We start from the raw sequence: 15,699 nt of genomic DNA, 5'->3' as shown, positions 1-15,699 counted from the left end.
ATTACCAGTTTTCTATGTCTTGAATTTTGTTTTTAAACAGCTTTTTAAGTTTATTCTTGAACATTAGTTAACAAATTCTTATCCTGAACAGTTATAGCCTATTTAACAGATTATCTGGCAAGAGTATACACAATGCAGAAGTTACTGCCAAACAAAGAACGCTCTTAAAGACAAACAGAAACAACACAGGTTTAGTAACACACTCTATGTGTATAAACTCACCTTACCTTCAGTTGAAAACCTATGAAATACTGGAAAGGTGCTGATATACCATTTTAAAATCTAGATCTATACAGACTAAATTCTGTCTCTATATTGTCCTTTAAAAAATCAGAAATATACAAATAGTGATAAAGGTTATTCATACCTGCTCAGAGACAATTACTACAGCTCCCTCTATAAAAATGTTCCTGATACACTTCCTTAGAATAAAATACTTCTTCTGATATATGCTCACCAGAAGACAATGTACTGAGGAACACTGGTGTAAACAACAATGCCAATGTGAAATACTAAGCCCTGTACTTAACTGAAAGCAATGCATACAAGTAATATAAGCAACAAAGATATAACTGCTCACTTAAGTGGGTAAAAATTTTTCCCAATTTCTTTCAACTGATTTTAATGACCAGAAAATGGATTTAGATCCTGCTACATCTTGGAAAATGGAATTTAAAATAGGCTATTAGTTTAGGTAAAAACTAATCAACAAGTCAGAGAGCTTCAGAGACACACTTTAACAGAATGAACACTTAAGGGACTACCCATTAGAGAAATTTTGCAGCACATTCTTCTGGTGGCAATATAAATTGGGAATAACCTTTCTGAAAAGCAATTTGGCCACTTAAGTGTTTATATCCTTTGATCTAGGTAAGCCCACTTCAGGGTATATTTCCAAAAGAAATAAAAAGGAAAATATGCTTAAATGTACACAGCGGTTTAGTTCAATGCAGTACTATTTAAAATGGTGAAAAATTTAGAAACAAGCTAAATGTAAAACAGGCAAAAGACTAGGTAAACTAAAGTCCCTTTAACCTAAGAGAATTATGTAACAAATGAAAACAATTTCAATAACGGATGATACAGTTTAATGAAAAATATTACACCGTATTTATAATTATGAGGAAAATATAAAAATATAGTAAGGTACAGACTGAAAGAGGAAAAAAATAAGACCTCCTCACCATGATCTTCTCGTGGATATTTGGGTGACTTTTCTTGATTTTATTATTATTGTTACAGTATTGCTTAAGCAATAGATAGAGCAGAAAAACATTAATTTGAAAACTTTTGCGGGAGTTCAGGTTGTGGCACAGTGGTTAATGAATCCGACTAGGAACCAGGAGGTTGCGGGTTTGATCCCTGGCCTTGCTCAGTGGGTTAAGGATCCAGCATTGCCATGAGCTGTGGTGTAGGTCACAGACGCGGCTCAGATCCCACGTTGCTATGGCTATGGTGTACGTTGGCAGCTACAGCTCTGATTAGACCCCCTAGACCCTAGCCTGGGAGCCTCCATATGTGGCAGGAGCAGCCCTAGAAAAGAAAATAAATAAATAAATAAAAGCAAAAAACTTTTTTGCATAATCTGGAAGCAGCATAGCAAATATAAGCATACTCATTGAAAAGCTTAGGTGGCACTTGAGCCAATTATTCAAATTATTCTGTACCTTAATTTCTATGAGATCAAAGAGCAACAATATAAAGAAAAGAGTCTCTAAATGAAACTTCTGGCACTAAAACACTATAATTATTTCATAAGTAAGAAACGTCAATAGACTCACAGATACGCTTTAAAAGTTTTGGTAGCCTACTTACAGCCCCTAAAAAAATAAATTCATTCATTTCCTGTTTCAAAATGGTGTTAATTATTTTATCTCCACCTTTGAAAGAAATGAAATTTGAAAGTTTTACTTTCTATATAAAATTAATCAATGATTTAAAAAAACTAAATTATGAGTATATTAAAAATGCCAACATACTGCTAATTTAAAATATACTAAAGTTTTAAAAAGGGAAAGGCATCCTGGGGGCCAAAAAAAAAAAATATATATATATATATATATAAATAGTTGGCATTTCAATTCTTTATAAAGAACAAATTTAAGCCTACCACATTTATGTGTCTTTTAGCAACTTAGTAACATCTTAAGTTTAAGGAAAATGACATATCAATAGGTCTCCTCAAGATGTCATTTATAAAAACTGACAAATGACTCCTCAAACATCCAATCTAAAAGAAAAACCTTTATCTGGAAATGATTTTTATTAAAGCATTTTTTTAATGACACTTAAATTCTGAACTAAAAATAATGATAAAAGAAAGTCAAGTTTGATTCTCTGAACACCTATTTCCTGTCCAAACAGCCCTTTTGTTCTGCTTCCCTGCTTAATTTTAATGTTCAGTTTGCATCAGGAAATAGCAACAATGACAAAACCTAGCAAACACAGAAGCATAAAGGAGCAAAAGTGTAAAATAAAGGATCATTAAAAGATTAGAACAAAAATCCTACCAACAAAACCTCCACAATTTTCTGTTTGCTTCACCTCAGATTAACTTCACTTGAAGCTGTACTCCAAAGCAACCAAACCTGAATACCAAGCTCCACCTTCTCTAATTCTAGTGGCTGAAGAGTAAAATCTCCTCCCTGTTAGTGAAACTGATAATTGTGATTGGATACAGCTAATATCCATTATTTTAAAGAACTTTTCCTTGCTAGCAGGTTAGGTTAAACACACTAAACCCCCCTGGATAAGCTGGTTTCTTAAAGAAACAGTAGGTAATGTTTCAGTTTTCCTATCATTTACTATTTGCTTACTCTTTTGTCTGGACAAAAAATAAATAAACCAACTAATTGCAAAAAAAAACCTCACAGAAAAAGCACTAATTTGCAGTTCAGTGACCAACTGTTTAAAATACAATGCTTTTTAAACTAAATCAAGTGATATTTTTACAGAACCTGAAGGTGAAGTTATGCTTTACAAAGACTCCTTTTTCAACAGAGTTCATATTTTGTATGAAAATTTTAAAACGGCAACAAAAAATCCATTGCAAAATTTTGCTAAGAACAACAAAACAGTATTTTCTCTAAGACTTAAACATAAGACCACAACTTAAGTGAAAATATATAGCACGAAAATACTGAATGCAAAGGATTTACTTCTAAGCTTTCAAATCCACCTGATCTCAGTATCACAGGAACGGAGTAAAATTTTCAGTGACATCAAAGACTGATACTTCTACTTAAAACTGAAGAAAAAAATGAGGCAGAAATATTATTTCTATGCTACCACATGGGTACAGGTCTGACAATGTGTTCTGCAAGGTTAATGCTTATCCTTTGCAAATGGATACTTAAAAAAGGAAAAGGCAACTTGTCCTAATGAACATGTTCAGGTATAAAGTTTGGGATGGTTTCTTTTTTCTAAAATTATTATTTTTAATGTGAAAGGTAGACACTATTTTGTACTCTACTTAAGTATTACTTTAAGGTCGCATGGGAACCCTAAGGTACAGTTGAAGGTATATTCCTCTTAAAATACTAAGTTAATATTAAATGTTGTTTTTACTACAGAAATTCTAGAGAAATTCTGATTTTTCAACAAAAAAGACCGGATTTTTGCAACAAAAAAGTGTAGTCACTTTGTACATTACTAAATCTGTTATATTTTATTACGTTTAATTAGAACTGTTTATGTTTTTAGTAGTGTGGCCCACTATTACTCTAACATTAATCATTATCTGATTGAATGGCATTTAAATAATACCTCCACCGAAAATTGACTGATGAAAACAAATTTAAAATTAAAACAAATTAGAGGAGTTCTTCCCTAAAATATACTTTCAGTAACTTTATGCAGGAATTTTTAATTGAAATTTAGTTTTCGAAGTTCAAAATTTTGCAAGTATTTTTCCTCAAAGAAAATTCATGTACCAGAACAACATAAGGCCAACAAACTTGTTTTGAATACAAAGAGAAGTCTTTGTAAGAAACTGAAAATTCACATAATTGTAACTAGACATGAATATGGAGTAAAACCCTGCAGAAGCCCAAACAGCTGCATAATCTATTATGCCTTTTAAGTGGACAAATTGAAAGAGCCAATTCACAGAGGTCTAGTCCCAAGATCCTTTGCAAGGATCCTCTGCTTTGAATGCCCAGTACTTCATGAGTCAAGTTCAGGGTTTCTTCCCACTGTGTGGAAACTTGCAAAAGGATACTGGACAGAGAATTGGTACAGATACAAACTATTAAAAACATACGTAACTTGAGTAACAGCATAAAAGCTGAGTTACATCATAAAACAAGTTTTAGATGGCCAAAATTTTACAAGGTTATAGAAAAAGAGATACTATGTTTGAATTTTAAAATTTGACAAGCATACAATTAGGAGACAGTTATGGGAACCAAATGAACCTTTGCTCTAAAATAAATTTTTCATGTCAAAGTAAACTATTTATGTAAAACAAACACATAATACATAGACTAAACTAATACCAACACCACTCTCAATATATAGCCAGAAGAAAAGAGAAATATAGACTTAGCTATTCCAGATTGTTCAAAGATCTCCAGGACCTACTTGAAAGAACTTCAAGTTGATAAGTATCATTTTAGGGGACTCTCAGGTTAAAATTAAGGGTATTTTATTCCGCTTCTAAATCAGCAGCAGAAGAAAACAGTAAAAATAAATAAAAGGAAAGCAATACCACAACTGAGATTATTTGAAAACAATATTGCTTCACAGGAACTAGGAGGCTGCAAAAGCTTCAAGGTTCCCTGATTGCATGTAACAATACCACTTTTTAAACATCAAGTATTCAAAGGATGTACTGTATACTCTTTGTAGGAATTCAGAGGTTTTCCTAAACCTATCAACTAAAAACAGTTTAGAAGACAACAAACCACTGAACAACTTGATCTCATTTCACTTTTGATTAAAAAGGCCCTATGTAAAGAATCAATACCTAAACTAGTAAGAATAACTTCTGGTACGTACAGAGCAGGGTGAAAACTTCCATAGAATTTTTAAGAACTGAGAATAGCTCAAACTATCCTCCCTACAACAAAAATTAATCCTTGGCAGTATCTCTGGGCATTACAAGTAGTTTAGGCAATAGCTGGTGAAAGGACCAACCTGACATTAGCAAAACATGACTAGGGTCACTAAGGATAAAGTATGAAAACCATCAACTAACGGAGGAAAAAATTAAAAAAAAAAAATTTCCCAGACTAATACATAGTGTCTACAAAAGTAAGGTATGTATTTGAGTTTGTAATTCCTGATGAGTATCTTCTAAACTCTAGAGAAAAAAAAAAAAAAAAAACACATGGTGAGTAATGGGAGAAGAGGCCGGATGGTGATAGTCCTCTCAGCAAAATACAAAACACAAAGGAAACATTAAGGAAAAAAACAGATAAGAAAGCATGAACTGGAGTTCCCCCAGTAACCTAGCTGTTAAGGATCTGGCATTATCACTGCTGTGGCTTGGGTCACTGCTGTGGCACAGGTTTGATCCCTGGCCTGGGAACTTCCTCATGCCACTGACATGGCCAAAAACAATCTTAGAAAGGAACAGAGATCTGAATATGGAGACTGAAGTAAAGGATAAAGCCTTCATAATCCAGATATGATAGACACAAATTTTCATGTGCCAAACACACACAATAGATTATCAAAAGTAAACCACCAGACACAGAAAAATGAGAGAAAACAGGCAGATTTTAAATTCCCACTGTTTTTAGCAGCCTAAGCCAGAAAAAACCCAAAAGATTAGAAAATGAGTGATGCACAGCAATTATTTAATAAGATTAATCTTTTATACATCTATCAAAAGAAAAGCTTCTTTTCTCAACAGTCATAGAAAAAAACTGAAATTACTGTCACAAAGAAAATCAACAATTTTAAAAGGCAAAAGTTGAACAGATAGCATTCTCTGATGATTACACAATGACATTCAAAGCTAACAGAAAAGTTTATTCATTCATAAACTTTTTGAACATCTACTACATGCCAGGCACCACTAGTGGCTGTGGCTGTCCCTTCATCGTAGAAACTTAATAGTCTAGAATCAGACCGATGCTGTCCAGCAGAAATTTAAAGTAAACATAGACAATTTTCAATTTTCTAGCAGCCATATTAAAACATCAAAATAAACTGTAATAACATAAAACATGTAAAAGAGCATTATTTCAAAGTGTAATCTATTTTAAAAGTTGAGCTATTTTCTCCATTTTTATGATAAAAATCAAGTTGGTATTTCATATTTATAACCCATCTCTAATTCAGACTTTCTGTATTTCAATAGTCAGATGTGGCTACATAAACTTAAATAAAATACCATAGCTATAACACATGCTTATTTATAAATTAAGATAAATTTCCATCACTGCATAAGACTATATATCTCTGCTGTCCATTAGAATAGTCACTAGCCACATGTGGTTACTGAGCACCTGAAATGTGACTAGTAAGACTGAGGATACAAATTTTTGATATTTGTCTTTTTAGGGCTGCACCCACCCTCTTAACCTGGAGGTTCCCAGGCTAGGGGTCAAATCAGTGCTGTAGCCGATGGCCTACACCGCAGCTCACAGCAATGCCATAACTCACTGAGTCAAGCCAGGGATTGAACCTGTGTCCTCATGGATGCTAGTCAGGTTCGTTAACCACTGAGCCATGACAGGAATTCCCAAAATTTTGATATTTCATCTTAGCTAATTTAAATGGCCACAAGTGGCTAGTACCACAAGTGGCTAGTACCTACCAGATTGGAAAGCACAGCTCTATAAGGAAAAAATGCTGAAACAAATCACAAGCATTTAATGAATCACAGCTGCTAGAAGTATTTACTAAAGAAATGTCCAACATGAAATGAGTATATATGGCCAACATAAGAATTTAACCTCTTTTGCCAGCATTAAGGAAATCACAATTAAGCAAAACAAGATAGCATATGCAAAGATCTTGTGTGAGAGAAAAGTGAAAATACAGTAGAAATAATGAAGGAAAGTACTAAGGAACAAAATAATCCAAGTTATTTGCAGAAGACTGAATCAGATCACAGAATATAAATAGGATAGGAAGGTGGCTGTGAAGTGGATGCAGCCTTACCACCTGGAAATAATAAAACACTTCTAAATAAGTCTTGCAGTAAAGTTGGTCCCACTCTCCTCATTCAGTAAACTCCAGTTATTCCAATCTCTGGCCAAACCCTATATCAAGCCAGGTACTTTTCGTCCTCTTTGTGCTACCAGTTCCTTTCATTTGGGAAAACCCCTTGCCCCTGAACTTTCCTGATCTTAGAACTCACAATCACAGTTTCAAATTTTCTGCACAAGCTTTGAGGCAGTAATCCAACTGGAAGATATAGGGCAGGGAGTGGAGGGAACTGAACCCGCTTGCAAGGCAATTTTTACAAAAAAACTTCACAGAAAAAAAGCAGTGGGGAAGTCAAAAACTCCTCAAACACACCGTACCACCACCACTAACTTTTGATGTCAAATCCTCAGAGTGACAGTCTCAGAACATCCAACCAGCACCTTCCAATCTCATCAGCACATCCTATTTCTTTTCTTCTGAGCACTTGTCAAAATCTGAAAATTCTTTATTCATTGGTCTGTCAATAGCCTAGCTTTTCCAATAGATTATAAACTCCATGAAAGCAAAGACTCTGTAATCATTCATCATTGTATCCTCAGCACTCAGCACAATGTCCAACTGGTATGGAACAGTGGTTGAAAGAATAAGAACTGCAACTGCAGGAATTTTAATAAAAATATTACATGTCAAAATTGAAGGAACACAGCTAAAACCACGTTCAAAGGAAAACTTAACGGCATTAAATTAGGAGGTCCCTTCATGGCTCAGTAGTTAATGAACCTGACTAGGATCCATGAGGTTGCAGGTTCTATTCCTGGCCTTGCTCAGTGGGTTAAGCAAGGTATAGGCCTCAGATGCGGCTTGGATCCCATGTTGCTATGGCTGTGGCGTAGGCCCGCAGCTGTAGCTCTGATCCGACCCCTAGCCTGGGAACTTCCATATGCTGTGGGTGCAGCCATATAAAGAAAAAAAAATTTTTTTTTTTTCATTATAAAAAGGAAACATTAAGTGTAGGAATAACACACTTTAAAATTTTTACTTGATTGACTGATGTGTCTTTGCCACAACGGGAACTCCAATTTTTTTTAAATTAAAAAATTTAAAACCCAAAACAACCTGAGGACCCTAAGGAACCAATCAAAAAACTTGAGGACTAACAAAGCAACAACCAAAAACTGGGGGGTGGGGTGGGGGAGGAGGAACAATAACAAAAAGAAAACACATTATTCCTCTCATTTACTAAATCAATGTGCACTGTTATCATTGGTGTTGAATAAAAACTTAAAAAAATGAAATATAATTATATTTAGTATATGATAAATGTAGCTTTATTTGAAGGCAAAAGAAGTTTATTTTAATGGGGTTGGGATAATTGATTAACTATTATAAAAAAAGTTATTTCACTTCACATATTCTGTCAAAATAAATCCTAGGTGAATATAAAGAGATGTGAAAAATGATATCATAAAAGAATTAGAAGAAAACAATTATGTAAGAGGGAAAATCCATTAAACATGAAAGAAGCCATAAAAAGAGTTTTAACCTAAACTTCTTAAAAGGTAAAAACTCTTTCACATTGTTTTAAAAAAATACTTTAAACAAATAAAAGGCCAGGGAAAATGCTTGCAATATGTGTCAAAGGGCTGCTATTCTAAGTATTAAAAAAGGCTAAAAAGGGTATCACAAATATAACACTGCCCTAAATGAGCAAAATACAAGCTAGATGATGTCCCATACCAGTATTTCTATTCATTATCAAAATTAATCTAAGAAATGTATAATAAATCTTATGAAAAGGGAAAGATGGAAAAAAAATGCTCTGTCCTGGTAAAGATATGGGAGAAATGTATATTCTCTCACATTTTTAGTCAAACTTTATGCTGGTCTGCTCAACTTTATGCTATTTAATGTTAGTCAAACTTTTAAGACAAGATTTGTCAGTATTTATGTAAAGACCAAAAAAGTTCATTATGCTTTGACTAAACAATGTTAAGAGACTGAAACCTAAAAAAAAAAGAGAGATACATAAAAGATTTAGGTCTTAAGATGTTTTTCACCACATTGTAACAAGTGAAAAAAAGGATAAAGTAACAAGTTATACACAAGTAGCAAGTTAAGTTAAAGGACTTCCCATAAGATGAAACAGTACATACCTTTACAAAAAATCATATATTTTATATATAGAGATCTAATGGTAAACATGAGGAAATCTTTGCCCTCAAGTAGTTCACATTCAAGCTGGGGATACAGACAACCAATCAATCATGTCAGAAGCTAGGTTCTAAAAGGAAATGAGGAAGGGTAACAGAGCTGTCAGAGAAGGTGGTCTCCTCCTGAGGAGAAGGCATCTCAGGAGGAGTGACATTTGAGCAAAATATGATTTAGTGTTCCAGGCAGAAGAAATAACAATTCTAAGAGAACTAAGGGGCATGCTCATGAACTCCCAGTATTGCTGGAGGTTCATGAGTCAGGGGAGGGTGGTAAGTCTATGAAGCTGGCAGGCCCTATAGTTGAGAGCAGTATCGCCCAAACTGCAGCCACAAGTCTTGCATGACTACTGCACACTTGAACAAGGCTAGCCCTAAAAGTAAGTACTTTAAGTGGTAGACAAGAAATGTGAAGACAGTCTGAAAAAAATGAAGGTAAAATATCCCATAAATAATTTGATACTGATTACTTGCTGAATCCAATGTTTTGGGTTAAAAAATATCTTACATGTTTTTTCTTTTTGCAAATGTGGCTATCAGAAAATTTTAAATTATTTATGTGGCTCCCATTTGTAGCTCCTATTATATTTTCATTGGACATTAGTGATCCAAGGTATAAGGGTCATAGCAAAAAGTTTGAATTTATTTTGTGTATTAAAAAGTCATGGAGGGTTTTGAGTCTGAGAACAAGATAATCTAATCTACGCATTTAAATAATTTTTCTGAACAGGAAGTAGGGGGAGAATGCTGAAGATAAGATACCAGTTAGGTGACTACTATTACCATCTTAAGTACAGAAAGGTGTTGAAACAGATCATATTTGGGCTAAGTTTTAAAGACAGGAGTTCCCGTCGTGGCGCAGTGGTTAACGAATCTAACTAGGAACCATGAGGTTGCGGGTTCGGTCCCTGCCCTTGCTCAGTGGGTTAATGATACGGCGTTGCCTTGAGCTGTGGTGTAGGTTGCAGACTCGGCTCGGATCCCGCGTTGCTGTGGCTCTGGCGTAGGCCGGTGGCTACAGCTCCGATTCAACCCCTAGCCTGGGAACCTCCACGTGCCGCGGGAGTGGCCCAAGAAATAGCAAAAAGACAAAAAAATAAAAAATAAAATAAAAATAAAGACAGAAGCACCCTACTATTGTTTAGAATTCAATTTTTAGTTGTCTAGGATATGAAGAATACACACAAACAGAACGAGTAGGGGTATACCTACTAAAATGTCAATGTTTGTTCTTTGTAATTTTTCTGAAAGTTCGAAAAAAAAAATGTCCTTATAATCAAATACAAAAATGAGGTGCTTTGTTTCGGTTTTTTGGGGTTTTTTGCTTTTTAGGGATGCACCTGCCCCATACGGATTCCCAGGCTAGGGGTCAAATCAGAGCTGCTGCTCCTCTACACCACAGCCACCGCAACACCGGATCCAAGCCGCTGCTTCGACCCACACTACAGCTCATGGAAACACCAGATCCTTAACCCACTGAGTGAGGCCTGGGATCAAACCTGAAGCCTCCTGGATACTAGTCAGGCTCGTTACCACTAAGCCACAACAGGAACTCCAGAGGGTTCTTTTTTTTTTTTTTTTTAAGCAGGATAAAACAGCCCTATCAAACCAAAGCACCCTGTTATTTGTCTGTAGGTTACATACACTGTTTAAAATAAAGTCAAATCATCTCTACTCCCATGTCTCTAAAATAAAAAGAGCTTACTCAAAGATATAAACTCCTATTACTTACACACACCATTTTCAGGAGGTTAATATTGCTCCCTAATTGGTCTTTGCATTGCTATTAGCATGATAAATAAAACAACCTACTCTAGAAGCACAACTTGGGGCACTCCCAAATCTAAGGCTAAAGAAATAAAAAATATTTAAATCTGTTGTTAATATACCCTGATAAATACTCACCACACATCATTCTCCAAAAATGGTTCAAAAGGGCACACTCGGTGTAATTCCACAGAACACCTTGGCCCTAGTCCTTTTCTTTAAAGGCTCTGCCATTTGATAGGTGTTTCCCTAAAGTCTGCATAACCGAAAGGATAAATTTCAGACAGGTTTCTTTTATAGGCGTACGCTAAGGCAGAAGAAAAGTTTTACATAACCTGACCGATAGTACAAAGGGGAAGAGAGGAACAGAGAAGGAGTGATTTTTTTTTTTTTTTTTACATCCAATCAAGTGTGTTTTTCTACTATGGTTACTCTTTGCACTGAAAAAGGAGACAACAAATAGTGCCAAATCCAAGATTCATTATTTACAGATTAACAGGCATCTTGGTTTCTCATGCAAATGTTTAAAAACTACCAACCAATCACTATGGCTATGAATCTTCCACTGAAACATAAAAGAGAAATCTTCAAGTTTCTCATTCATTTCTAGTATTTGAATCTATTTTACTCCTGACAACTAAAACTTTTCAAAGCAATCTACATTATTTACACGAGAGACAACTCTTGTACTTGTGCACCAGGAGCCAGGAAACAAGAAATGTTCATAGAGCACAGTTAGCTGACAGCAAAACAAATAAAAAACATAATATAGAGGCCCATAAATTACAGAAGATTAACACAATACTGTACAGCAAGGGAGCAAGTGAACTACAGTCACATACTATTTTTATAAAGCTGAAAAGCAAACAAAACAACAAACTGAGCATACAAAATTTACGTGATGAAACTTTTTAAAAAAAACCCAATGAAATGGTAAACAAAACCCACCAGACTGAAATGATTACCTCAGTAAGGAGAGGCCAGGCGTATAGCACAGATAAGAAATTCATAAACAGATGCAAATTTTGGTAATGTTCCAGTTCTTGGTTTGGGGGTGGAAATCATGGATTTTTATTATATTTTAGCTCATTAAACTGTATTGTGTATGGTATACTTTAACACTGCATTGTGTATATTCATACTTTTGTGGTATTAAATACATTTTGAATACTTGGATTTTTTAAAAAGTGGCTTTATGGAGTTATAATTGACATAGAATAAACTGCACATACTTCCAAGTGTGAAATGTGATGTTTTGACACAGGAAATCACTACAATCAAGATAATAAACCGACAGCTCCTAAATATTTCTCCTGTACACCTTCGTGACTCGTCCCCCTTAAATATATTTTAAAATGTGACAAAAAAAAAGTTAAAAGGCAAGTTGCTTGATAAATTTAAGTGTGCATATTTTGCAGAAAAAAGAACTTTTTCCCCTGAAGCTCTGGACTATGGGTAACTCGGCAAGTGTCCTAAAACATAATTATTACATAACTAACTTTAAACGTGTGTGGTATTTTACATTTAAAAAATCAAATTTCGAACTTGATTTGAAAGGAGAATTTAAACCTCTTTCTCAGAGGATTAAAATGAGAAACTAACCAGTTTTTTTTTTTTACTGCCAAACAACTTTAAATAAATGGTCTGTATGTAACCCTAAACCCTTAACTTCTTCACACTGTTGAACTACTTTCTAGTTTGAAGATCAATCATCACAGCGTCTTAATCCTGTAGCTCTGCACAAAATTTCAACATAAACTTAGAATCATTTCCAACACAATGTTCTTCTGAACTTGTTTACGTAGCTAGAAGGCAACTCGAAAATACTATTTGGGAGGAGAGAAAATGCAGAGGTCCTGGGCCCCCTCCAAAGAGGAGCAGAGGAGAAAGAGACCAACCCCGGAAGCCCTCTTCTAACCCGACTTGCTAGACGTTTCCCCCCCTCGCCGGTTTTTGAAAACACAGCAGGTGAAAAACATTCCAAAAAGGACTCGGGCTCGGAGACGCTGAGACGTGCGGGGGGAGGGGGGGAACCTTGACTGGGTCTGGTGACAGGGACGCTCCCGACGGTGCCCGGGGTCCCTCAGACCCTCACCCGCAAACTGCCCGGAATGGGGTCGCGGCGGCGAGCGTCGCGGCTCCCGAGGCCCGCAGACAGTGGGGGTCCCGACCTCGGTGCGCCAAACCTCCCCCCCGCCCGCCCCCGGCGGGAAGCTCAGGACCGCGAGCGCCGGGCGCTCGTCTGAGGGGGCCAGCCGCGCCTCGGCCCCTGCCCCCGGGGCCGGGAAGCCCCTCGCCCCTCAGCAAACGCCTGGCCCTGGCCCGCGAGCCAGCGGCCGGCGGCGGGCCCACCACCTGCTGCGCCCGCCGGCCGCCCTCCGCTTCCGGCTCGCCCGCGCCGGGAGGGGCCGGGGGCGGGCCTCGCCTTAGCCCGGAGGGGGAAGGGAGCAGGGGGGGAGGGGAGGCGCAGGGGCGCCCGGGCCCCGCGGGCAGCGCTCCTCACCTGGCGGCGGCCCTCTCCGCCTGACGCGCTGCCCGCCGCCGCCGGTCGCCGCCGGTGAATGGGGACAGGTGAGGCCGCCGAACCCCTGCTCGCTCCGGCCCCGCCGCCGCCGCCAGCCCCTCCGTCCGCTGTTTATTAAACTTTTCTGTTTGGTTGTTCGGCCTGTGACGCGACCGCCGGGGAGAGCTCCAGGATTGGCCGATGCAGGGCGCTGACGCGGCAATCCCCTCCCGCAGCCTAATTATTACCGGCCCGGGAGCAGCCGCAGGCCTGAGCCGGCGGGGAGGGGCGGGGCCAGAGCTCGGAGTGCGCGGCGATTGGCCAGAGCCCAGAGAAGAGGCGGGGCGGAGCGAGAGGAGACGCTCCTCCGCCCTCTCTGCCTCCACTGCCCCCTGGGAGCCTCCTCCCACCCAGGTCTCTCTCCCTCCCACAGCGGCGGGCTGACAGTTCGAGGGGTCGCGTGGAGATTCGATGAACCGGGCGCTGTAGATCCAGGTTCCCTCCGCTCCCTCGAAGGGAGTGACATGTTCTCGTCCCCGAATGAGGCGCCGGAGTTTCGCTCCACCTGCCAGTTGTGCAAGAAGGAATTCTGAGCTCTCCCCACGTGCAGTCTTGTGCCCCCCCCCCCATCTTTGCAAGCGCAAAGTCTAAGGTCTGGGTGCATACACGAAGGCAGTACCCTGCCCAACCCTGAACCATGGCTTGGAAAGAGAAGCAAGACTCGAAGCGCGCGTGCACACCTGTGTCACACACTCACACACGGACCCACACGCCCCCACAAGCACCTGGTTCCCAGCCTTTTCAAAAGCGCGTGTCCACTTCCCAGCAGAGTGGTACAGGCCGCGCTACTGCGCGGGGGGCTTGGGGTGATGAGGAGAATGACTCCCCAGCAGTTTCTCAGCCTTCCGGCTCACGCGCAGCACAAGAAGTACAAGACCATAGTTCGAGGTCATTTAGTCCTACAGTGATTGAGGGTTTCGGATGACGCCAGCAGGTAGGAGGCGGACGGAGTCCTGAGGATCCTCTTGTATTTTTATATTTGATGTTTTGTTCATGAATTTTTTGGAATTAATTCGATTTATACTTTAACATATAGATTTTAAATGTTATCTTGATTACTTAGCTTTTTAGTACCTCTTTAAATTTGAAGGGATTATCTCACTATCCTCACCCTAATGGCATCTCAACTGGGGGAGAGAGATTTTGACCTGTGTCACAGTAAGGTATTTTGCAGTAGGCCTTTGGGATAAGAAGCAGTTAATTATGGAGGAGAAGATATGGGGCCAGAAAGAAGTTTTCAAGGAGAAGGTGGCATTGGCTTTTGGCACTGAAGAGTGCTTACAACCTAACCTGCTGGGAACCAAAAGAATCATTTTCCTACTCTCCTAAAGAGGCTGGAAGATTGGAGTTCCTGTCGTGGCTCAGCGGAAACAAATTTGACTAGCATCCATGATGACGCAGGTTGGATCTTTGGCCTCTCTCAATGGGCTAAGAATCCAGTGTTCCCATGAGCTGTGGTGTAGGTCTCAGATGCGGCTCAGATCCCGTGTTGCTGTGGCTGTGGTGTGGGCCAGTGGCTATAGCTCCGATTTGACCCCTAGCCTGGGAACCTCCATATGTGTGGGTGTGGCCCTAAAAAGAAAAAAAAAAAAAAAAAGAGGCTGGAAGATGCAGGGTGGGGTTTGAAGAATAGAATGTGAAATGTTGTGAGGTGACCAACAGATGCGTCAGGGGGCCAGGACCTGTAAAGTTAAGTCTAGTATAAGTAAAAGGAAGGGGACAGTGGTAAACTGGAGAGTCTCGCCTAGGGCATAAAAGTATTCAAAATGTGGTTTGCGGTTTTAAAAGGCATTCAAATTTAATTAAAAAAATAAATAAAACAAACAATGGACTAACCTGACAAAAGAGGATTTTGCCCAAGGACATCGTCCCTGACAGCCTGGAAACCAGGTTATAGTGGAGACTAAAGAATAGTTTTAGTCTCTATTATTACAGGTCTTCAAAACCAAATTGAGTAGTTTACTGAGTGGGACCTGAGAAACTATTATAGGACCAGAACTGTTCGGAGGGAAGAAATGGTGAATTATGACAATTTGGTGGATTCTTCTGGTACTAGGAATA

General features: G+C 38.7%; 1 protein-coding gene across 5 annotated transcripts in view; it reads right to left on the bottom strand.

The window, feature by feature from the left end:
• Positions 1-13,724, bottom strand: part of ZFAND6 (zinc finger AN1-type containing 6) — a 68,454-nt gene extending 54,730 nt beyond the window's left edge. The window contains exons 1-2 of one of the 5 annotated variants that reach the window (XM_047794909.1): positions 13,579-13,717; positions 11,214-11,331 (exon numbers count right to left, since the gene is read on the bottom strand). In XM_047794909.1, coding sequence (XP_047650865.1) covers positions 11,214-11,223 — 10 coding nt within the window. In that variant the 5' untranslated portion in view covers positions 11,224-11,331; positions 13,579-13,717. Of the gene's footprint in view, positions 1-2,510; positions 2,555-11,213; positions 11,332-13,578 lie in introns of those variants that run through there. The other 4 variants (XM_047794910.1, XM_047794912.1, XM_047794913.1 and 1 more) reach the window with 4 other exon arrangements.
• Between the last annotated feature and the right edge of the window lie 1,975 nt (positions 13,725-15,699).

Source organism: Phacochoerus africanus, chromosome 9, assembly GCF_016906955.1.
Source record: "Phacochoerus africanus isolate WHEZ1 chromosome 9, ROS_Pafr_v1, whole genome shotgun sequence".
Classification (NCBI taxonomy): domain Eukaryota; kingdom Metazoa; phylum Chordata; class Mammalia; order Artiodactyla; family Suidae; genus Phacochoerus; species Phacochoerus africanus.
The sequence above is the reverse complement of the archived record's forward strand: the minus strand, read 5'-3'. Positions and strand labels throughout refer to the sequence as shown.